Source organism: Panthera pardus, unplaced genomic scaffold, assembly GCF_024362965.1.
Source record: "Panthera pardus isolate Hobbes unplaced genomic scaffold, ASM2436296v1 HiC_scaffold_16, whole genome shotgun sequence".
NCBI classification, from domain to species: domain Eukaryota; kingdom Metazoa; phylum Chordata; class Mammalia; order Carnivora; family Felidae; genus Panthera; species Panthera pardus.
Genome location: NW_026526721.1, coordinates 48,677,599 through 48,702,471, shown reverse-complemented (window position 1 = coordinate 48,702,471; position 24,873 = coordinate 48,677,599). Strand labels below are relative to the sequence as shown.

General features: G+C 35.0%; 1 protein-coding gene and 1 pseudogene across 7 annotated transcripts in view; one reads left to right on the top strand and one right to left on the bottom strand.

The window, feature by feature from the left end:
- SENP7 (SUMO specific peptidase 7) overlaps positions 1–24,873 on the top strand; it is a 149,226-nt gene that overhangs the window by 88,817 nt on the left and 35,536 nt on the right. For all 7 annotated transcript variants that reach the window (XM_019448229.2, XM_019448231.2, XM_019448230.2 and 4 more), the window contains 5 exons: positions 13,595–13,713; positions 17,463–17,647; positions 18,726–19,065; positions 20,188–20,342; positions 22,919–23,065. In XM_019448229.2, the coding sequence (XP_019303774.2) occupies positions 13,595–13,713; positions 17,463–17,647; positions 18,726–19,065; positions 20,188–20,342; positions 22,919–23,065 (946 nt within the window). The remainder of the gene's footprint in view (positions 1–13,594; positions 13,714–17,462; positions 17,648–18,725; positions 19,066–20,187; positions 20,343–22,918; positions 23,066–24,873) is intronic.
- LOC109266203 (U1 small nuclear ribonucleoprotein C-like) lies at positions 284–8,504 on the bottom strand (annotated as a pseudogene).

Genomic DNA, 24,873 nt, shown 5'->3' with positions numbered 1-24,873 from the left:
TACCAATCTATTGACTGTATCTAGGTGTGTGGTTTTTTTTTTGACTAAAACAGTTGACAGTTTTATTTTCACATTTCACAATACAAATAAAAATTGATAATTGCTTTTTTTTTTTTTTGTTCCACTACTCCCCTGCCAAAACAATTCTGTCTTTGATAGGAAGGGAGAGCAAGTCTTCCTTGTCATGCTGTTAGAAAACACCCAGAGTCACAGCACCATGATCTACTGGTGAAGTAGAACATGTAATATAAAATGGATATAAAGATGTTCACATTTCTCCTTATCAGTCTTGTTGACTCTTTCCTGGCCAACTAGGCACCATCATGGGATAGGTAGGGAGGTCTCATCATTGGGGGCTCAGGCATAATTGGCAATTGGCCTCACATAGGTGGCCTCATTCCAGGAGCAGGTCCCACTGGCATCATCCCAGGAGGAGGAGGACCCATCATTGGCATCATGGAAGGGGCCCCCATATGAGGTGCTGGCATCATACCAGGGCAAGGAAGACCCAAGAGACTGGGAAGAGGTGGGATCATTGCCCCTTAGGAGGAGGAACAGAGAATCAAGTAGGAGATATCTTTCCTCATTGAAATGTAGCAGCTGTTTTGTTGATCAGGCTCTGAGCCTACTCTTCCATCCATTTCTGATAGTAGTCTTTCACATTCTCTTTGTGTTTCCTACCACTGCTCTGTGTCTTTCTCACAGATGGAGAGTCATGGTTGAGGTATGTGTTGCAGTAGCTACAGTAGAACTTAGATGTGTTGCTCTGTAGGCCATTGGCCAGTCCCTCCCATTTTTTTTTTTAAGGTTTTACACAAAAGTGAGATCATACAGTATTTGTCTTTCTCTTTTTGATTTATTTCACTTGGCATAATGCCCTCAAGTTCCATTCATGTTACTGTAAATGTCAGGCTTTTTTTTTTTTTCCATGGCTGAATAGTATTCCTGTGTATGTGTCTTATATTTTCTTCATCCATTCATCTTTTAGTGGACATTTAGGTTGTTTCCATGTCTTGTCTCTTGTAAATTGCACTGCACTGAACATTGGGGCACAGATAACTTTTTGAGGTAATGATTTTGTTTTCCTAAGCATAAATACCCAGAAGTGAAAAAGCTGGAACATATGTCAGTTCTATTTTTAATTTTTTTCCTTTTAAAAAAAAATTTAAATTCAAGTTAGTTATATTTGTTAATATAGTATATCAGGAATAGAATGTAGTGGTTCATCATTATATATATATATATATATATATATATATATATACACACACACATATATATATATCTCATACACACACACACACACACATATATATATATATACACACACACACACACACAACACCCAGTGCTCATCCCAACAAGTGCCCTCCTTAATGCCCATCACCCATCTAGCCCATCCCCCCACCGACCTCCCCTCCAGCAACCCTCAGTTTGAGCTCTGTCTTTAAGAGTCTCTTATGGTTTACCTTCTTGTCTGTTAAAAACTAATTTTTCTGTCCCTTCCCCTGTGTTCATCTGATTTGTTTGTTAAATTCCATATATGAGTGAAATCATATTTGTCTTTTCTCTGACTTATTTTGCTTAGCATAATGCACTCTTGTTCCATCCACATTGTTGCAAATGGCAAGATTTCATTCTTTTTGATCACCAATATTCCATTGTGTATGTGTGTGTGTGTAAATATATATATAATAAATATATATAATAAATAAATATATATATAATAAAATATATATATACATACATACATATACAACTTGTTCTTTATCCATTTATCAGTTGATGGACATTTGGGCTATTTCCATAATTTGGCTATTATTGGTAGTGCTGCTATAAACATCAGGGTGCATTGTGCACCTTTGATTCAGCATTTTTGTATCTTTTGGATAGATACCTAGTAGTGCAATTGCTGGGTCGTAAGGTAGTTCTAACTTCTTTTTTAACTTCTTGAGGAACTTCCGTACTGTTTTCCAGAGTGGCTGCACTAGTTTGCATTCCCACCAGCAGTGCAAAAGGGGAACCCCCTTTCTCTGCATCCTTGCCAACGTCTCTTGTTGCCTGAGTTGTTAATTTTAGCCATTCTGATGGGTATGAGGTGGTATCTCATTGTGGTTTTGATTTATATTTCCTTGACGAGTGAAGTTGAACATCTTTTCATGTGTATGCTGGCTATCTGGACGTCTTCTTTGGAAAAATGTCTATTCATGTCTTCTGTCCAGTACTTCATTGGATTATTTGTTTTTTGGGTGTTGAGTTTGATAAGTTCTTTATAGATTTCGGATACTAACCATTTATCTGGTATGTCATTTGCAAATATCTTCTCCCATTCTGTAGGTAGCCTTTTAGTTTGTTTGAGTGTTTCCTTCACTGTGCATAAGCTTTTTATCTTGATGAGGTCCAGTAGTTCATTTTTGTGTCTTATATTTTCTTCATCCATTCATCTTTTTCCATCCATCCATCATCATTTTCACTTTTGCTTCCCTTGCCTCCGGAGACATGTCTAGAAAGAAGTTGCTGTGGCCGAGGTCAAAGAGGTGGCTGCCTGTTTTCTCCTCTAGGATTTTGATGGTTTCCTGTCTTAATATTTAGTTCTTTCATCCATTTTGAGTTTATTTTTGTGTATGATATAAGAAAGTGGTCCGGTTTTATACTTCTGCATGTGGCTGTCCAGTTTTCCCAGCACCATATGCTGAAGAGACTATCTTTTTTCCATTGGATATTCTTTCCTGCTTTGTCAAAGATTAGTTGGCCATATATTTGTGGGTCCTTTTTGGGGCTCTCTCCTCTGTTCCATTGATCTGTGTGTCTGTGTTTGTGCCATTACCATATTGTGTTGATGATTATAGCTTTGTAATACATTTTGAACTCCGGAATTGTGATGCCTCCAGTTTTGGTTTTCTTTTTCTTTCTTTCTTTCTTTCTTTCTTTCTTTCTTTCTTTCTTTCTTTCTTTCTTTCTTCCTTCCTTCCTTCCTTCCTTCCTTCCTTTCTCTTTTTTTTTTTTTAATTTTTTAACGTTTATTTATTATTGAGAGACAGAGAGAGAGCATGAGCACTGAAGGGGCAGAGAGAGGAGGAGACACAGAATCTGAAGCAGGCTCCAGGCTCCGAGCTGTCAGCACAGAGCCTGATGTGGGACTCAAACTCACAAACCACGAGATAATGACCCGAGCCAAAGTTGGATGCCCAACTGACTAAGCCACCCAGGCACCCCCAGATTTGGTTTTCTTTTTCAACACTACTTAGGTTATTTGGGGTATTTTCTGGTTCCATACAAATTTTAGGATTGTTTGTTTTAGTTCTGTGAAGAACACTGGTGTTATTTTGATAGGGGTTGCATTGAATATGTAGATTACTTTGGGTGGTATAAACATTTTAACAATATTTGTTCTTCCAATCCATAAGCATAGGATGTTTTTCCATTTCTTTGTATCTTCAGTTTCTTTCATATAAGCTTTCTATAGTTTTCAGCATACAGATCTTTTACCTCTTTGGTTAGGTTTATTCCTGGATATCTTAGGGTTTTTGGTACAATTATACATGGGGTCGATTCCTTGATTTCTGTTTCTGCTGCTTCATTATTGGTGTATAGAAATGTAACTGATTTCTGTATGTTGATTTATATCCTGCAACTTTACTGAATTCATGTATCAGGTCTAGCAGGTTTTCTATGGAGTCTTTTGGGTTTTCCACATAGAGTATCATGTCATTTGCGAAGAGTGAGAGTTTGACTTCTTCCTTGCTGATCTATATGCCTTTATTTCTTTTTGTTATCTGACTGCTGAAGCTGAGACTTCCAATACTATGTGAACAACAGTGGTAAGAGTGGACATCCCTGTCGTGTTCCTGACCTTAAAGGGAAAGCTCTGAGTTTTTCCCCATTGAGGATATTAGCTGTGAGTCTTTCGTATGTGGCCTTTATGATGTTAAGGTATATGTCTTGTATCCCTACTTTCTTGAGGGTTTTTATCAGGATAGGATCCTATATTTTGTTAATTGCTTTTTCTGTATCTATTGAGAGGATCATATGGTTCTTATCCTTTCTTAGTTAACGTGGTGTATCACATTGATTGACTTACAAATATTGAATCAGCCCTGCAGCCCAGGAATAAATCCCACTTGATCATGGTGAATAATTCTTTTAATGTACTGTTGATTCAGTTTGCTAGTATCTTGTTGAGAATTTTTATATCCATGTTTATCAGGGATATTGGCCTGTAATTCTTCTTTTTACTGGGATCTTTGTCTTGTTTTGGAATCATGGTAATGCTGGCTTCATAGAATCAGTTTGGAAGCTTTCCTTCCATTTCTGTTTGTTGAGAAGAATAGGTATTAATTCTTCTTTAAATGTCTGATAGAATTCCCCTGGGAAGACGTCTGGCTCAGGACTCATGTTTGAAATTTTTGATTACTGATTCAGTTTCTTTGCCTGTTAATGGGTCTGTTCAAACTTTCTATTTCTTCCATTTTTGGTTTTGGTAATTTGTATGTTTCCAGGTATTTGTGCATTTTTTCCAGATTGTCCAGTTTGTTGAAATATAATTTTTCATAGTATTCTCTCATAATTGTTTATATATCTGTGGTATTGGTTGTGATCTCTCCTCTTTCATTCATGATTTTATCTGTTTGGGTCCTTTCTCTTTTCTTTTTGATAAGTCTTTTCTTTTTGAAAAGTCTGGCTATTGGTTTATCAATTTTGCTTATTCTTTCAAAGAGCCAGCTCTTAGTTTCGTTGATATGTTCTACAGTTGTTTGTTTGTTTGTTTCTGTATCGTTTATTTCTGCTCTAGTCTTTATTTACCTTCTGCTAGCTTTAGGCTTCATTTGCTGTTTCTTTTCTTTAAATCTCTAGATGTAAGTTTAGATTGTGTATTTGGGACCTTTCTTGCTTCTTGAGATAGACCTGAATTGCAATATACTTTCCTCTTAGGACTGCCTTTGTTACATCCTAAAGGATTTGGACCTTTGTGTTTGCATTTTCATTTGCTTCCATGTATCTTTTTATTTCTTCTTTAATTTCCTGGTTAACCCATTCATTCTTTGGTAGGATGTCCTTTAACCTCCATGTATTTGAGAGCTTTCTAAATTTTTTCATGTGGTTGATTTCACATTTCATATCGTTGTGGTCTGAAAATATGGATGGTATGATCTCAATCTTTTTATACCTGTTGAGGGCTGGTTTGTGACCCAGTATGTGATCTGTTGTGGAGAATGTTCCATGAACATTCAAGAAGCATGTGTATTCTGTTGTTTTAGGGTGAAATGTTCTGATGATATCTGTTAAATCCATTCAGTCCAGTGTGTCATTCAAAACCATGTCTTCCTTGTGGATTTTCTGCTTAGATGATCTGTCCATTGTTGTTAGTGGGGTATTAAAGTCCCCTACGATTACTGTGTTATTATCAATTAATCTCTTCATTTTTGTGATTAATTGATTTATATATTTGGATGCATCCAAGTTGGGGGAATAAATATTTACAATTGCTAGATCTTGATGGATAGACCCTTAATTATGATTTAGTGCCCTTCCTCATCTCTTGTTGCAGTCTTTTTTTTTTTTTCTTCAATGTTTATTTATTTTTGAGAGAGAGAGAGACAGAGTGCGAGCAGGGAGGGACAGAGAGAGAGAGGGAGACACAGAATCTGAAGCAGGCTCCAGGCTCTGAGCTGTCAGCACAGAGCCCGACGCGGGGCTCAAACCTATGAACTATGAGATCACGATCTGAGCTGAAGTCAGCCACTTAACTGACTAAGCCACCCAGGCGCCCCTGCAGTCTCTGTTTTAAAATCTAGTTTGGTGTAAGTATGACTATTCTGGATTTCTTTTGATGTCCATTAGCATGATGGATAGTTCTACATTCCCTTACATTCAATCTGCATGTGTCTTTAGGTCTAAAATGAGTCTCTTATAGGCAGCACATAGATGCATCTTTTTTTTTTTTTTAATTCATTCTGATACCCTGTGTCTTTTGATTGGAGCATTTAGTCTATTTACATTCAGAGTGGTTTTTGAAAAATATGGATTTAGTGCCATTGTATTAACCTGTAAAGTTGTGTTTCTGGTGATGTTCTATGGTCATTTGTAATCTTTGTTTCTTTGGTCATCTTCTTCTCCTTTTTTTTCCCCCCTCTACTCAGTCCCCCTTAAAATTTCTTACAGGGATGGTTTAGTGGTCATGAACTCCTTTAGTTTTGTTTGTCTGGGAAACTCTTTATCTTGCCTTCTATTCTGAATTACAACCTTGCTGGATAAAGAATTCTTGGTTGCGTATTTTTCCTCTTCAGCACAATGAATATTTCCTGCCACTCCCTTCTGGCCTGCCAGATGTCAGTGGACAAGTCTGCTAATCTTATGTGTCTACCCTTTTTTTTTTTTTTTTTTAATGTTTATTTATTTTTGAGACAGAGACAGAGCATGAACGGGGGAGGGTCAGAGAGAGGGAGACACAGAATCTGGAACAGGCTCCAGGCTCTGAGCTGTCAGCACAGAGCCTGTCAGCACAGGGCTCGAACTCACGGACTGTGAGATCATGACCTGAGCTGAAGTTGGCTGCTTAACCGACTGAGCCACCCAGGCGCCCCTCTACCCTTTTGTTTAAGGATGTGTTGTCCTTAGCTGCTTTCAGAATTCTCTCTTTATCTTTGTATTTTGCAAGTTTCATTATGATACGTTGTGGTGTTAACCCATTTTTTTTTATTTTGAGGGGAGTTTTCTGTGCCTCTTGGACTTGAATATCTGTTTCCCTCCCCATATTAGGGAAGTTCTCAGCTATAGTTTGTTCAAATAAATCTTCTGTCCCTTTTTCTCACTCTTCTTCTGGGAGTGCTGTGATATGGATGTTACTTCATTTTATGGAGTCACTAAGTTCTCTAACTCTCCCCTAGTAATCTAATAGTTTCCTTTCCCTCTTCAGCTTCATTATTTTCTATAATTTTATATTCTTTCTCACTATACTCTGCTTCTTCAATCCTTGTGACTATATCCACTTGGTTTTGCATCTCAATTACAGCATTTTTTATTTTAGCCTGACTAGTTTTTAGGTCTTTGATCTCCACAGCAAGAGTTTGTCTGGTGTGTTCTATGCTTTTTTCAAGCCCAGCTAGTAATCTTATAACTGTTATTCTAAATTCTTGTTCAGATATATTCCTTATATCTCTTTTGAGCAAGTCCCTGGCTGTGATTTCTTCCTGACCTTTCTTTTGGGGAGAATTTTTCCATCTTGTCATTTTTGCTGTTTCTGTCTTTTGTGTGTTTTAAAAGCGTGTTATGTTTCCTCATCTGAGAATAATGCTGTATTAAAAAGAAGTCGTACACTGACCAGGGCCTGGCACTTCACGAAGTGTTTATGTTGTATGGTGTGTGCATTCTGCTGTTGTGTTTTGGCTGCTCTTTCCCACTGGCCAGTCTTCTGCAGAGCCCCAACTTGCTTGCATTGGGAAGTGTTTGGACGTTTAGCTAGGTGTGCTTTGATGTGTGTGTTAAAATAAGCCTGATGAAGCTGATTTGTTTGTTAAGAAAAGCCTGGAAAAAAGGAAAAAAAATTAACCAAACCCGATCCCCAAAAAAGGAAAAAAAAGGGAAAAAAACCCAACCAAACAAAGAATCAAAAAACTTTAAGATTGATTCCAAAGAAAAAGAAAGGAAAAAAAAAAAAAGAAGCCTGATCCAATAAAAAGAAAAAAAAGGAGATAAAAAAATAACAAACAAGAAATTCTTAGCCTGATTCCAATAGAAAAGAAAGAATAAGGAAGACAAAAAAGAAAAAAAGATTAACCTTGGTCTATTTCCACTAGAGCTGCAGGTGATGTTATGAAGCACTCAATTTCAGTACACTTGGTGCATGTGGGGTGCTGACTGTCCTGTTCTTCTGGAGGAGAGGCTCCTGTGTTGGCTCAGAGTCAGTCTTGCCCTGGGAGTAAGCAGTTTCTTGGCATAAGCAGGCTCAGTGCTGACAGTCGATCTCATGAACCACTAGATCATGACCTGAGCTAAAACCAAGAATTGGAGGCTTAACTGACTACTCCTCCATCTAGTCACCCCAAAACTGGAAGTCTTAATGGACCCTGTACTGCCTCCCTGTTCCCGAGTAGAGCTTCTCTACACTGTGTCTGAAGTCCTTTTTCTTTGAAAAATAGTCCCACGCCTGTGCAGTGTGTGGTATCTATGGTGTAGCACCGCTAAAAGCAGCAAAGGTTATCTTTCTTGGTATGTCTCTGTCCCCTGCTAACGAAAGACCTTTTGTTGGCACCTACAAGGTCTTGTGTCCCTGGGAGGAAACCTCTTCCAAAAATACTCCAGGAAGGGGAATGTTCTCTTTCAGTGCACCCTGGAGATCCCTACACCACACTATGCGCTCTGGCTCCACCTCCTTCCTCCCCAGCAGTGCATGCCCCAGCTACATTCTAGAGAAAATCACTCACTTCCAAAATCAGAGTTGAACTCCAAAGTCTCTTTGTGAAAAAAACCCTGTGATACAAAGTACTTCTTGCTCCCCAGTCCATGGTCCAGAGAGGTTTTCATCTTGTGCAAAGCAGATGCCATGCTTTCCCAAATCCTCTCAACTTTTTCTCCCTTTTGTCTTTGCATGGAAAAGGGTTTGCTCCCCCTCATGGCACCGACATTTTTTTCTTCCCCAATTCACTTCCACATGCCTTGCACCTGCTACTCTGTCTTCCTCCAACCATGGAGATTCTTCTGCCATTCCACAGATGGATTTCCTTGGTGTTCCGCTTGATCTCACCTCAATACAACTGTGATTGAGGGACTAGAAAAACCCAGGCTTCCTCTACTTCTCCACCATCTTAACTACTCCCTTACTTTTAATTTTTTTGAGGAACCCATACTATTTTCCACAGTAGTGCACCAATTTACATTTTCATCAAGATTGCCCAGGGGTTCTTTTTTCCCTACGTTTTTGCAAGGTGTGTTATCGATTTTTTTTTTTAATGATAATCACTCTGACAGGTGTGAGATGATATCTCATTGTGGTTTTAATTTGCATTTCCCTGCAATTAATGATATACCATTAATGCATTACTTTTCATGTACCAGTTGGCCATGTATGTATATGTCTTCTTTAGAAAAGTGTCTGTTCAGTTTCTCTGCCAATTTTTTAATAGAATGTTTTCTATTGAGTTGTATGAGTTCCTTATATATTTTAGATATTAACCCCTTATTAGATGTATGGTTTGCAAATATTTCTCCCATTCCATGTATTGCCTTTTCATTTTGTTGATAGTTTCATTTGGTTTGCAGAAGCTTTTTAGTTTGATGTAGTCCCACTTGTTCATTTTGCTTTTGTGGCCTTTGTTTTGGTATTAATTCCAAATAATCATTGCCAAGACTGATGTCAACAAGCTTACTCCCATGTTTTCTTCTAGGACTTACATGATTTTATGTCTTACATTTAAGGTTTTAATTACTTTTGATTTGATTTTTTTGTATGGTGCAAGATAGGGGTCCAGTTTTGTCCTCTTGCAAGTGGGTGTCCCGTTTTCCCAACACTATTAGTTGAAGAGACTCTCCTTTCCCTCTTGTATATTTGTGTCTCTTTTGCCATAAATTAATTGACCATATATATGTGGATGTATTTATGACTCTTGATTCTATTCCTTTGACCTGTATGTCTATATTTAGGCCATCCCATACTGTTTTGATTAATATAGCTTTGTAATGTAGTTTAAAATCAGGAAGTGTGATGATCCCAGCTTTGTTGTTCTTTCTGAAGATTTCTTTGTCTATTTGGGGTCTTTGGTGGTTACGTACAGATTTTAAGATAATTTTATTTCTATGAAAAAGGGCATTGGAATGTTGGTAGGGATTGCATTGAATCTTAGGTTGCTTTGTGTATGGTGGACATTTTAACACTCTTAATTCTTCCCATCCATGAGTGTGGAATGTCTTTCAATTTATTTCTATCATCTTTGTGGTGGTTTTTTGTTTTGTTTTGTTTTGTTTTGTTTTCCATCAGTGCCTTAAGGTTTTTGTGTATAGTTCTTTTTTTTCCTTGGCTATATTTTTCCTAGGTATTTTATTCTTTTTAATACAATTGTAAATGAGATTGTTTTCTTAATTTCTCTTTCTGCTAGTTCACTGTTAGTGTATAGAAAAGCAGCTGAGTTTTGTGTATTGATTTTGTATCCTGCAACTTTACTGAATTTTTTTTTATTTTAAAAGTTTTTTGGTGTTTTTTTTTTTGGGGGGGAGGGAGCGTTCTATATATAAAATCATATCATCTGCATATAATGGCAATTAATGCTTTTGAATGCCTTTTATTTCTTTTTCTTACCTAATTGTGCTGGCTAGGATTTTTAGTACTGTGTTGAATAAGAGTGGTGAGAATGAGCACCCTTGTCCTGTTCCTCATCTTAGAAGAAAAACTTTTAATCTTTTACTATTGATTATGATATTAGATGTGGGTTGGTTTTATTGACCTTTATTATATTGACATGCATTCCTTATATACCCAGTTTGGTGAGAGTTTTATCATAAAAGATACTGAACTTTGTCGGGTGCATTTTCTACATGTATGGAGTGATCAGATCCTTTTAATGTTTCATTCTGTTAATGTGGTGTCCCACATTGATTCGTGGATATTGAATCATCCTTGCATCCCTGGAATAATTCCCACTTGATCATGGTGTATGATCCTTTTTTTCAACGTTTGTTTTTTTTTTTTTTTTTTTTATTTATTTTTGGGACAGAGAGAGACAGAGCATGAACGGGGGAGGGGCAGAGAGAGAGGGAGACACAGAATCAGAAACAGGCTCCAGGCTCCGAGCCATCAGCCCAGAGCCTGACCCGGGGCTCGAACTCACAGACCGCGAGATCGTGACCTGGCTGAAGTCGGACGCTTAACCGACTGCGCCACCCAGGCGCCCCGGTGTATGATCCTTTTAATGTATTACTGAATTTGGTTTCCTAATACTTTGTTAAAAATGTTTGCATCTATATGCATCAGGCATATTGGTATATAGTTTTCTTTTCTTGTAGTGTCCTTATCTGGCTTTGGTATCAGGGTGATGATGACCCAATAAAATGATTTTAGGAGTATTCCCTCTTCAGTTTTTTGGAAGAGTTTGAGAAAGATTGGGATTACTTCTTTAATTGTTTGTAGAATTACCATGGAAACTATCTAGTCCTGGGGTTTTTTGTATTGGGAGGTTTTTAATTATTAATGTTTATTTTTAGAGAGAGAGAGAGAGTGACAGAGTACAAGCAGGGGAGGGGCAGAGAGAGAGGGAGACACAGAATCCAAAGCAGGTTCCAGCCTCTGAGCTGTCAGCACAGAGTCTAGCACGGGGCTTGAATTTATGAACTGCAAGATTATGACCTGAGCAGAAGTTGGATGCTTAACTGACTGAGCCACCCAGGCTCCTTGGGAGGTTTTTGATTATTAATTCAATCTGCTTACTCCTTATCGAACCATTCAGATTTTCCTTTTTTTCATGATTCAGTCTTGGTAGGTTGTATATTTCTAGTTACTTACCCATTTCATTTAGGTTATCCAATTTGTTGGCATATGATTATTTCGTAGTAGTCTCTTGATCCTGTATATTAGTGTGGTATCAATTTTAATGTTTCCTATTTCATTTCTTTATTTATTTAAGTCTTCTTTTTCTAGTTTGTTTAGCAAAAGCTTTGGATATTTTGTTTGTCTTTTCAAAACACTAGCTCTTGTGTTGATCTTTTCTATTGTTTTTCTGGTTTTCATTATTTATGTTCTGATCTTTGTTATTCCTTTCTTTCTGCTAACTTTGGGCTTAGTTCTTCCTTTTCTGTTTTTTAATGTGTAAAGTAAGGTTGTTTATTGGATTTCTTGTTTCTTAATGTAGGCTTTTATTATTACAGATTTCCCTCTTAGACCTGTTTTTGCAGCATTCACTAAGTTTTGATATATTGTGCTTAAATTTTTAATAGCTTCAAGATATTTTTTGGTCTCCTTTTTGATATTCTTTTTTAATATTTATTTATTTTTGAGAGAAACAGAGAAAGTGAGTAAGGGAGGGGCAGAGAAATAGGGAGACAGAATCCCAAGGAGACTCCATGCTGTCAGTGCAGAGCCTGACGCAGGGCTCGAACTCATGAACTGTAAGGTCATGACCTGATCTCAAACCAAGAGTTGGACACTTAACTAACCTAGCCACCCAGGCGTGCCTCAATTTCTTCTTTGACAAATTGTTTGTTCAGGAATTTATTAGTTAATCTCCATGTATTTGTGAATATTCTAGCTTTTTCCTCCTGTTTTGGTTTTTATTTTAATACTATTGTGGTTAAAGATACTTAGTATGACTTAAATTTTCTTAAATTTGCTACAACTGTTTTTGTGGCCTTCCATATGATTTATAGTTATCCTATGATTATGAATGTTCTGTGTGCACTTGAGAATTGTGTATTCTGGTGCTATTGGATGGCATGTTCTATAAATGCATATTAGGTCAATTTAGTTTAATGTATGCTTTTAGTACAGTGTTTTCTTTTTGATTGTTTGGTCTGGATGATTTATCCATTGCTGAAAGTGGGGTATTGAAATCCTTTACTAAGTTTTCATTAATGGTGATGTTGGGCTTGTCCTTCCAAAACTTGTTTTTCACACACCTTATATTTTATATATTTAACCTAGTACCCTATATTTTAAATTATTCATTCTATAGGTAAAATTTGTTATCACACTCCAAACTTTATTTTATACCTAACTGTTGATATATGAACCATGCTTGGAACATATTAACAAGTCCTTTGGGTTATTATTATTATTTTTAAAGTTAATTATTTTGAGACAGCACACATGCATGTGTGTGAGTGGGAGAGGGCAGAAAGAGAGGGAGAGAGAGGATCCCAAGCAGGCTCTGTGCTGTCATTGTGGAGCTCAGTCCCACAAACTGTGAGATCATGACCTGAGCTGACGTTGAGTTAGTTGCTTAACTGACTGAGCCACCCAGGCTCCTCTGGGTTATTATGTAAAAAAAAAAAAAAAAAAAAAAAAAAAATTGATAAATTTTTTGATAAAAAGAAATTTTTTTTTTTTTTACATTTATTTATTTTTGAGAGACAGAGAGCACAAGTTGGTGAGGGGCAGACAGAGAATGAGACAGAATCTGAAACAGGCTTCCAGCTCTGAGCTGTTAGCACAGAGTCCGACGTGGGGCTCGAACTTACAAATTGTGAGATCATGACCTGAGTCGAAGACGGATGCTTACCTGAGTCACCCATGTGCCCCGGGTTATTATTTTTTGATTATGTATAGATGCACTTATCATGTACTTCTGTCCATGGAATTTTTACTTTTTAAACTTCTTTGATGTATTTAAATACTCTTATTATTCTTTTGTTCATTTTGCATGTGCCCATTTCTGTGGTATCCATGTGTTTTCCCCCCCAAAGAAATAGGGAGAATTTATAGTAGAGTAGGGATGAGAACTTACTTCTCAAATATTATTTCAATATTCTTTCTTTTGTTCAGATCATATACTCTGCTATATGGGACTGTATTTTTAACCAACTGGATTTTTATCTTGTATATATATATCAATTGACTTCTTAATTCATTTAGACATAGAAGAATTGAGTGTAATATTACTTTCTTTTGCAGGGATTCACAACCAAGTAAGACTGTAGATAATAATTATGCAAAGCAAGCCTCACACACTAAAGAAAAGCGAAGAGATGATGATGGCATTTCTCTTGTAATGTCTGATGCTCAAGCTAAAGGTTTGTGAACACTAGAAAATTTTTGTCATTTGAATTTTTGTCTTTTGCATTTATAATAATTTTTAAGTTATAGTTAACTTTATTTAATCTTACATTTAAAGGATCTGTGAAAGTAAAGGGAGATTATTTAGCAACACAAAGGAAATTGCGAAGTTTACTATTTGTACACTATAGTATTCATTTCTTGATTTATTTACTGAATCTATAAGTTACATTTGACTATCATTTCTTTTTTGTTATTGGGGCTGGGCATACAGCTATACAATTATAATGCTAGTTTAGCTATTTGTAAGTATTATTTCCATGGATATGTCTGGTAATAATTGATATTACTGCTAATTTGATTATTATTCTTAGCTTCCCACTGTCTATCCTCCTATGGCATACATTCTTTATTCATTAGAATTTCTCTCAACTGTAGGATGATGCCTTTACAAGCCACTATTAGCAAATTTAAAAGTAAATACATCCCAGACTTCTGAACATTCTTTTTAGGCCTCCTTGCATGTGTAGGGTTAATTAATTGATTTTTCTCCTTTTTGTCTTTCTTTTAAGATTTTAAAATAATTTACAAAATTTTGCACCAAAACACTTAACTACATTAGTCACATCTTGTGGAACACATATCTTCAGGGATCTCTTGGATTACTGATTGCTTTTTTTTTTTTTTTTAAGTTTATTTATTTTGAGAGAGAGAGAAAGAGGGAGAAAGTGAAGGATGAGCAGAGAGAGAGGAGATAGAATCCCAAGCAGCCTCCACACTGCCAGTGTGGAGCCCGATGCCGGGCTCAAACTCACAAACCATGAGATCATGACCTCAGACAAAACCAAGAGTCAGACGTTTAATTGACTGAGCCACCCAGGCCCCCACGATCACTTAAAACTGGTTGAGATCTTTGTTTTCTGAATGATTTCAGAAACTATTCATGAGAAAAAATGCCTCTGCAATGGCACTATGCAATAATTCTTTGCACATTATTTGAAACACAGCTATTTACAATTTTTAGTAGTTTTTTTCATACAGGAGGAAAACTTAAAAAGAAACTAGACTAATAACCAGCTTCAACTCATATGAGGGCAATCTGGAGAAAGCATTTTAACTGTGTAGACATAATCTTTCTTTTTTTTTTTTCTTTTTTTCTTTTTTAACGTTTATTTATTTTTGAGACAGAGAGAGACAGAGCATGAACAGGGGAGGGGCAGAGAGAGAGGGAGACACAGAATCGGAAACAGACTCCAGGCTCTGAGCTGTCAACACAAAGCCCGACGAGGGGCTCGAACTCACGGACCGGTGAGATCATGAGCTGAGCTGAAGTCGGACGCTTAACTGACCAAGCCACCCAGGCGCCCCTAGACATAATCTTTCAATTAGCTACTAAGCACTAGCTGCATAAAATGAAAGACATTTATTTTCTTATGGATTGTACTTTTCCCAGAAATAATTCTCATTAATTACCAAATAAAAAGTATTTGTGTAAGTTGGCTCAGTTCACATACTATTAAGGTACTGTTAAACCCTCACATTCCACTGATTTCCTAGATAGAGTAGAAATAGTTAAATAAAAAGCTTTCTGATTTACGTCCTTTAGTAATTCTCCAAAGTCACAGTGAAAAAATGCATAATAAAAGAAACACTTCATAGTTTCTTAGTACCTACTCTGGAGGTTCTTTTCAGAGATAAAGTGTTGTTAAGAAAAGTGACTATTGAAACTATTGAAACTCATCATGTTTCCATACTACAGATAATTGTGTCCAGTATCAGTTTTTTAATATAAGCCCATAAATTAATGGGAATTCTGAATTAAACTCCAGGTGTGCCCTTCTTTTGTGGTATATTAAGTTTGTCTTGTGGAATTAGCTTTTATGAAAATAATGTATTGGGGAAAAATATATTTTAAAGGTTTTATTTATTTTTAAATGTTTATTTTTGAGAGAGAGAGCGCATGCGTGCACAAGTGAGGGAAGGACATAGAGAGAGGGACAGAGGATCTGAAGCTGGCTCTGCACTGACAACAGTGAGCCTGATGCAGGGCTCAAACTCAAGAACCATGAAGTCATGATCTGAGCTGAAGTACTGTGCTCAACTGACTGAGTCACCCATGTGCCCCTTAAAGGTTTTATTTTGAAGTAACTCTGTACCCAACATGGGGTTCAAACTCACAACCCTGAGATCAGTTGTATGCTTTACCAGCTGAGCCAGTGAGGCACCCCTATATTGGAAATATTTAATATTTTGTTTACAGGAATTTGTCACTTTTATGTACTAGCAAGTTAAATTGTATATGTTATGTAGGCAGAATCCCATTTTTACAATGGCAAGCTCTATCTAATACATTTATTCTTGTTTCCCATGGTATAGTCTTATGAATAGTAAATAAACTGAAAGAGGAAAACTCTTATATAGTAGGGTTTTTCTCAAGCCCCTTTTATTTTCTCAATCTTTTTGCTGTAGTATTTATCTTTAGAAATTGTAATTTGATTTATTTATATGTAGAAATTATATTTGACTACCTTTACAAAATTACAAAAAAATATTGTGCTTTTCAAAATATTGTGTTGATTATTTAGGAGGAGATTTTAATTTTTGGGAGAGTGAAGAATGTTTTTTCTGGCAATTGGAAGACTCTTCTTTTTATTCTTGTTTTTAAGTAGGCTCTGCTCCCAGCATGGAGCCCAATGCAGGGTTTGAACTCATGACCCTGAGATCAAGACCTGAGCTAATATGAAGTGTCAGATGCTTAGCTGACCCAGCCACCCAGGTGCCCTGCAAATTGGAAAACTGTTGATCATCTCGGAGTTTTGCCTCAATCATGCCCCACTGCCTACCTTTTAAGCAATGACAGATATAATGAATGTTAGCTATTAGGTTTCTGTGAAGCTAGAATAAGCAAGAATAGTCTGAAGAGAAGGTGGGTAGTATTGAAGAACTTTGAGTGAATGGAGAGGTCAGGCCCAGTGTTACATAAATTATCAGTTAGGAGTTCAAGGAAGCTGCTTTGTGATTTTGTTTACATAAACTTTGGGTTGGTACTTATATAGATTCGGAAAGAAATATAATTCAGGATAATCTTCAGTTGGTTAGGTAGAGCTTTTTGGAAGGTATTTTTGTATACTGCGTATATTTGCTAACTGAAATACTAAACATTTTTAGTAATAATTGACATGGGTTTTAAATAATGCTTTGTTGATTAAAAAAAATGGAGCATTTAGTAGACTTATTGGACACTTAAAGCGAGATCTTGAGTTTTAAAAAGAAGAAACAAACAAATTGATAGTGACTAATACTCTTTGTAATTATTGTTCTTTTTCACTTACAAAGTACATACATGTATGTAACACTTAAATTTTAAAAAGACAACTAATTTCTAAAGTCACAATGAATTATCAAAACATTTTAAGATTGGAATTTTCCAAATTTTATTAACACCCCTCCCCCCCACCATTCTTTTTGTATTACAGTCAAATGTAATTATAGCAAGAACAAAACAAAACATGTTTTGATTGCTTTGCTTTGGTTACTAAAGAATACTCCCTTTTTATGTTTTCCTCATTCATTATCGTACAATGAACATTTATTTTGTCGATGCAGTTTAAAATAGGGTATTTCTTTATATTCATGTCCAAGGGAACTTTGTTTTAAATTAGTTTTAAAAGTTGTGTAGCAATTTTGATGATGCTTATTTGAGCTCTTCTAAAAGGGATTCTTTCTGTACTTTTTGGCCATATTTATGTCTCTTTTGTTTTTTAAGACCTCAGTAGTGGAAGTAGAGGTTGTGATCATCTTGAAGAGGGGAGCAAAAATGAGGATGATACATTTTCTGATTCAAAAATGGAACCCACTCTGACTTCCAGGAAGAGAAAGAAAAGGCTTAGAAGTAATTTACCTGATTGTCATAATTCTACTTCTTCTTTGTATGAGTCAGCAGAACAGATAGTAAGTATAGGTATTTAGATATCATGTGAAATAATTTATGCTATGATAAAAATGAATTGACTATGAATTAGATATTGCTCTTACAGCTTTCTGCTTTTGTCATCAGATTTCTTTCTTTTTTTTGGCAATTTTTTAATTCTTTGATTTTTAAAAAATAATTTAAATGAAACTTTTTTCAGTAATATAGTTATTAGAGCAAATTTAAAATATGAACAAGTAAAAAAAATAAATATGTTCCTTCTTTGATACCACTCCTTACTTAGTAGTTTGGTATTTATCCATCAGACTTGTTTTATTTTCTCTTATTTTAACAAAAACTATTAATACTCTATCCATACTGTACAGTCAATTGCTTTTTCATATGCTTTGTAAAAGTACTACCAGATTTCTTTTATCAGTAGTAATTTACTTGCCAACTTCTTGAAGCCTTTCTCTGCCTAGAGTTTAGGGAGTTTGTTGCATATAAAGAATTATGATACTTCATGCACACATTACCTATTTTCAAAACTTAGTATACAGTTAATAAAAGTATAAGAAGATAATTTTTTTACTCCTTTGATTCACAAGGCCTTTCAGGACTTTTCAGGACCTTTGAGTTATAAACATGATTTAGATTTAAATGGTAATAGCAGTGTGACGGCAGTGATTGATGAATAGTTTTTCATATTGTTTTCCTAAGTTTTAATTTTTTGCTTTTGTTAATGAAATCACATGATGTCATATGGCCTCATTACTTTTGCAAAATAAAATTGTAAAAGAAAAGTTCCTCTTATTCTAAGTTGACTTAGTTTGTGGGAGACCATCTAAACCACTTGTAAATACGTATGGGAATTTCCATATCCTGGCCTTTTAAAAAAAAATGTTTGAGTATTTGATTGGACAGACCAACTCTCTATCTTTTTACTTGGGAAAAGTACTTTTTACTCCCTGGCAAGAGTAATATAGTATAATTGTGTAGTTTTCTGTCCCTGTATAATGTTTTTACATTTATATTCTTCTTTAGGAATTCAAACTTTAAAAAATTCTTTAGCCAAATTTGAAAAGTACCAATTTTTTGTGTGCATTTATTTCTGTTCAGATAAAACAAGAAAATGACTCTACAGTATCTGCCGAGTTTAAAAAGTCAAGTGAAAACTATCATCAAGACTCAAAAGTGCTTGAAGAAATTACACCTGAACCTATAGAAAGTGATTTTGCTAAACTATCCTCACTTGATAGTCAGGAGTTGGCTTTGAGTGCTGCTCCCAAAAGTACCTCTGACTCTTCAGCCACTGAAACTTTTGAGAGCTCTAGTTCCACTGATTCCATGGGGAATTCTACCCTGGTTGAGAAGAATGAGAGTGAGTTGAATGTAATAGAAAAGCCTGCTTTAAGTGAACACAGTGAAGGGAACCAGTCTTTGGTATCCGTTGAACCAAGTAAGTAACAGTAGGATTGTAGTATCTTTTAATTTTCTCTGCTTTAGTTAGTTGTTCTGTTTCTCCTCTCAAACAAATTTTTCCGAGGCAATAAGCTGTTTGTAACATCACTGTGGAATATATTAACTTGAGGAAAAAAAAAGACCTGGAGTTTTGGGACTTTGTTGTAGTATTAATTTAGGTAAACAGTGGATTACTTGAAGGCAGGAGTTTTTTTTTTTTTTTTTTTTTTTTTTTTTTTTTTTACAATGGTGAACTGTCATTCATCTTCTCAGTAGTTTTTATTTTTTATTTTATTTTTTTAAGTTTATTTATTTTATTTTGATAGAGCAAATGTGCATGCACACGTGCTTGAGATAGAATGAACTTGAGATAGAATGAACAAGCAGGGGATGGAGAGAGAGAGGGAGAGAGAGAATCCTAAGCAGGCTTGGCACTGTGCGTTCAGATCTCAAGTGTGGTTCAGATCTCAAGTGTGCATGAGAGCATGAACTGAAGCAGAATCAAGAGTCAGGTGCTTAACTGACTGAGCCACCCAGGGGCCCCAGCTCAGTAGTTTTTAAAAGGATTCTGGAAGGACCATTATTATTGACATTTTGGTTGATGAAGCTGAAGTGCAGAATTTGAGTGCTATATAATTATGGTCATTAATTTGGATTTATTTGCAAGTGTTTGGTACACTCACATGGTTCAAAAAAAGGTTTTAAAGGATATACAGTGAATAGTCTCCCACATCTTCTCTTAGCCATCCATTGCTTCCTTCTGGAAGAAACTGAATGTAACCGGAGTTACAGTACAATTTAGAGTGGTGGCATAATAGATTTTTATTATTCTAACTAGAACTTGTTCCTAAGTTCTCCTCATGTCTTTATCCATTTTTAAATGTCTTGATCCTCCAGAAGGTGAGGTTGTAGGTAACTGCTAAATAATAGCAGTGATATGGAATATTGCATTTAACTAGTATAAATCAGATAATGAATGGTAGTCCAGTTTCTAAGTTGAACAAAGTTAGATGATTAAATTTTAATGGTATTATGAAGGGATATGTTGCTTCAATTGGAAAGTTTTCTGTTTGATGTGTGATTATTGTGATACATTTAAAGAATGATTTTTCCTTTTTAGTTGTTGTTTCCAGTGATGAAGAAGGACCTGTTGAACATAAAAGTTCAGAAATTCTTAAGTTACAACCTAAGCAAGACCATGTCATCACTAATGACAATGAGAGTACTTCTGAAGCAGCATTGTCAGAACCATTGATGACATGTGAATCTGTACAGGTAATTTATTTCTGCTTTCTCATAGATTAACAGTGAAATATACACTATTGGCTAACGATTGTTTCTTTCATCAAGCAGAATATTATTGTAAAAATTACAAATTTTCTTAGTTTGAATTTTGAGATAATTTTCATATTAGTTTGAAGGAAATGTGTAGTTCTTATTTTGAAGTGAAGGAATTATTTTTTTTTCATTTATATTTTTTCAGTCTAAATATTCTATGACTTGAATACTTTTTTTTTTTCTTAAAGATTCTAATTGGACAGTTAACCACTTTATCTTAATTTCTTAGAATTAAACAGTTGCCAATATTAGTCTGTCTGGTCTTCCAGTACTGAGATTACTTTTTTCCTCACATGCTCTTAAAGCAGCATGATATAGAGGAATGAACATGGCTTATGGAGATTACAGACCTGGGTTCAAATCTTGACTCTGTCATTTGGGCAAGTCACTTAACTTCTTTAAGCCTGAGTTTCCTCATATGTTCCATGAGGATAATAAGATTATTTTAAGTGAAGTAACATATGAAAGCATTTAGAAGAGTGTCACAAACCTATCAATGTGGTAAGTCCTTTGTCTTTTCCTTCTTACAGAAAATAATAAATGGGAAATGTCTTGTTGGTTTAATGTCAGCGAGTTGTGTTTTGACATAGTACTACAAGAGTGTAGCTGTAAAATGAGGTTCAAATCATTTGTTTTCAGTATTCATTCTTATTATCAGCCTCTAATTATCCTATTTTAAAGAAATGATTATCAATGCAGATAATTTGATTATGATAATCATAACCATTAATCATAATCGTAATGATTATGGTAAACTTCTGTTGGTTTGTTTTTTAATAATGTCTGAGGCTATTATCCTCTAAGGTGTGATGAAGAATTGGGTCAGTTCTATAAAAAGTCTGGTGGTCTGATTATTGTTTCACTGCTGTTTCTATTGCATTTGGTACTCTATACAGAAAGCACCTTAGCAGCTATGTTTGGAAGTTTTGTTAAAATGTAGCCATTTTTGCTTGATTGGGCAAGTAGCCTACTTAACGGTTTAGTTGTATTTGTAATGAAAACCGTGTCATTATTGATAAGGAGTTCAAATTTCTAAATGAATTATAGTTTCCTTGGCAGTATATACCTTGATAATACAGTGTGAAATGATCATATTATAAGAAAGTAACTTTTTTTGTAGAACTGACTGAATATGATCGCAACTAGGCAATAAATAATGTGAAGACCTACTAAGATCTATAGGGCAGCATACCTTAATATCTCCACACCTTCCTTTGTTTTCAGTTTTAAATGAAGTTATGAGAAACATGGGTTGGCCATTTTTAGGAGGTAGTTAGTCTTTGCAAAATTTGAGGCCCCAATGAGAAATTCTTTTTATCCCATCTTCTCATTTTATCACTTAAAACACACACATGCTTACAAACAGTTAGCTGTCTGACTGATTAGAATCACCTGTAGTTGATTTGGTACCTGTTCTTTAAGGAATAAGAATAGTAGAGTAAGCAATAAAAGATGAGAATGACAAAGATTTTTTTATTAAGCAGATAAATTCATTTGTGAGCTGAGTGAAGAATAATGAGTACTACATGTGTTTCAGAGTAAGAATAATCGCATTTCCTAGAGGTAGGAGGAGAGTGAATACACATGCATAATTGCTCTGGTGGTAATTTATTTAGTTGTTAGTGATGTTAGGGTTAAAGAGGAATAATGTATCAAGGGTAGGGAAATGTGGAGTTCAAAAAGTCATTTGAAAGCAGTTTAAAATTCAGAAGAGATTGTGGGAAACAGCTGCTGCTGATACTTCCTGGTAGTCTATTCTAATTTAAAAGTACAGTTATGTAGTTGTTTGGAAGCACTATGAATTTTGAAGTTTTAGGCAACTGGTTGGCTATTTTCAGACATGGAAAGAGTAAAAAGCATATAGATTTGATGTAACAGATGGTTCTTAGGTACTTCATCCCTTGAAGTGCATTACCTAAGAGCATCATCTTGGTTTATGAAGCAATTGTATATGGTTGAAATAACCCTTGACCTGGAGATAGAAACCTGGGTTTGTTTCATCCTGACTTCATCACCTTGGACAAGTAACTTAACCAATCCACACATCTATTAGTTTTACTTATGAAATGGAAAAAAAACAAAAACAAAAAAACAAAACACCCAGACTACTTCATGGGGTGGTTATGGCGATTAAAAGAGATAATATTTAGGAACTTATTTTAAACTAAAATACTATGTAAATCTTAATTTATTTCTGTTGAGCTAAAAATGAATAAAGCCTATTAGGGAATACTGAATTTACAATCATGGCTTTAATATAAAGGAAGATATATTTCTGGAGTTTAGGCCTATGGAGTTAATTTAAGATTCAACTATTAAGAGTAATAGTCTCAAAGTAAATCATATACTTTTTAAGAAAAAAAAATCTAGATAAGTATTTTTTCACAGTAAGAACAGTACAAAATCCTTCATAAACGCATTAATAATTTAAAGAAGTATTTCATTTTGAAAATCATTGTCACATTTGTATAATACTTAGGGTTATATGCATTTTATAATTTATTCCTTGTTAGGCTTCATCTGAATTATGTCCATATAATCCTGTCATGGAAAACATTTCCTGTATTTTACCTAGTAATGACATGGATCTACAACTGGATTTTATATTTACTTCTGTTTATATTGGTAAAATAAAAGGAGCTTCTAAAGGTTGCGTTACAGTAAGTATATTTAATATGTTTTTGTTTTAGATTTTGGACAAAGCATTTACATATTATCTTTTTTTTTTTTTTTTACTACAAATGAAAATAGAATTGAGTTTAATTTTATATGGGACATTTTGAATATATATTATACCTACTTTGATACATGTCTTTAATTGGGGGAAATCCTAAAATCATAAGAGAATATCTTAAAATTACATCTTTGATCTGACTATTCTAATGAAGATCATGTATGAAAATCATACATAGTACTGATATTCCTTGGGTTCCTAAACTTACTTGGTGGTAAAGTAAATTTTTATTCAGGGTATAGTTGAGAGCAAAAAGAAATCTTATTTTGCTGGCTTAAATTGTAAACTGAGTTCATCAAATTCCTAAATTTATTTAAAGGTCTCCAGGAATAGTTCCTATTCCATTTTTTTTCAGTGTTCTGTCTCACATATTATATTATGAAAACTATACTGGATTTTACTCTGTTCTCTATATTTTCTATTTCTGCCTATTAAAATTCTAACTATCTTTTAAGGTTTATCTGAAATACTTCCTCTTCCAGGAAACCTTTCCTGATTTCTCTTTTCTAACCAGAAATAACTTCTCCCTTTACTATGTACTTATAACACTTTGTACATCTGTTGTAAGATTTATTCTTTGTGTTCATAATTGTTTTTACATTTTTGCCTAAACCTCTCAGTTTTAGCCTTTAAACATCTTGTGGTGAAGAGCCATACTTTTATTTGCTTTTACATCTTCCATAAATGGTTCACACCTAAATAGGCACTTAAAACGTTGGTTAAATTGTATTGACCATGTCAGATTATAACTGAGGTATTCTCCCAAAAGTTTTATTAATATTTACTGTGTTAGGGATAGGGCAGGGAATATTAAAATGGTAAGACATGGTCTGTGTTTTCATGGAACTTGTAGTCTAATGGAAGAGACAGACACATAAATAGATATTTTGTACAATGGAAATATGGACAAGAAGGGTGCATATGGGAATATCTGTCTGGAAGAATCAGAGAAGACTTCACAGAGAAGACAGCATACGATTTAAGACGTAAAGTATATGTTTACTTGGTGACCATGCAGGAGGAAGACCTAATTTCATGTATAAATCTAGCAAATTCTGCGTTCTACAAACAGTAGTAACTTGTGATGTAGTTAAAATTTATTTGTATGAAAACACAAGAAGAGTTTGTTTAAAATTAATATTCCCTAAACAGTAGTTTTTAGATATTAATGATTTTGGCATGCCTGGGGTGATATTACAATTTTTTTCTGTTAAGGAATTTCATGCACTTTTTACAATCTTCACTCCTCTTATCCCCATTTTACTTTTTTATTTTAAATTCAGTTTAATCACTTTTTTTCTGTTGGCTTCTTTGTGATGGTAAAAAATTAGATAATATAAATATATGACAACAATTGATTAGTCAGGGGAGGAAAATCCAACATAAATATTCAGCAGTGGATTGTCATTAGTTAATATATTAATTGTATATTACAGTTAGGTGGGCTTGTTATGGGCAAAAAAGAAGACCAAACAGAAAAGCAATTGAGGGGTGCCTGGGTGGCTCAGTTGGTTAAGTGTCTGACTTCGGCTCAGGTCATGATCTTGCAGTTGTGAGTTTGAGCCCCACGTCAGGCTCTGTGCTGACAGCTCGGAGCCTGGAGCCTGCTTTGGAATCTGTGACTCCCTCTCTCTCTGCCCCTCCCCTGCTCACGCTCTGTCTCTCTTTGTCTCAAAAAATACATAAGTGTTAAAACAAATTTTTTTAAGAGAACAATTGAATAAAGAAACAGTT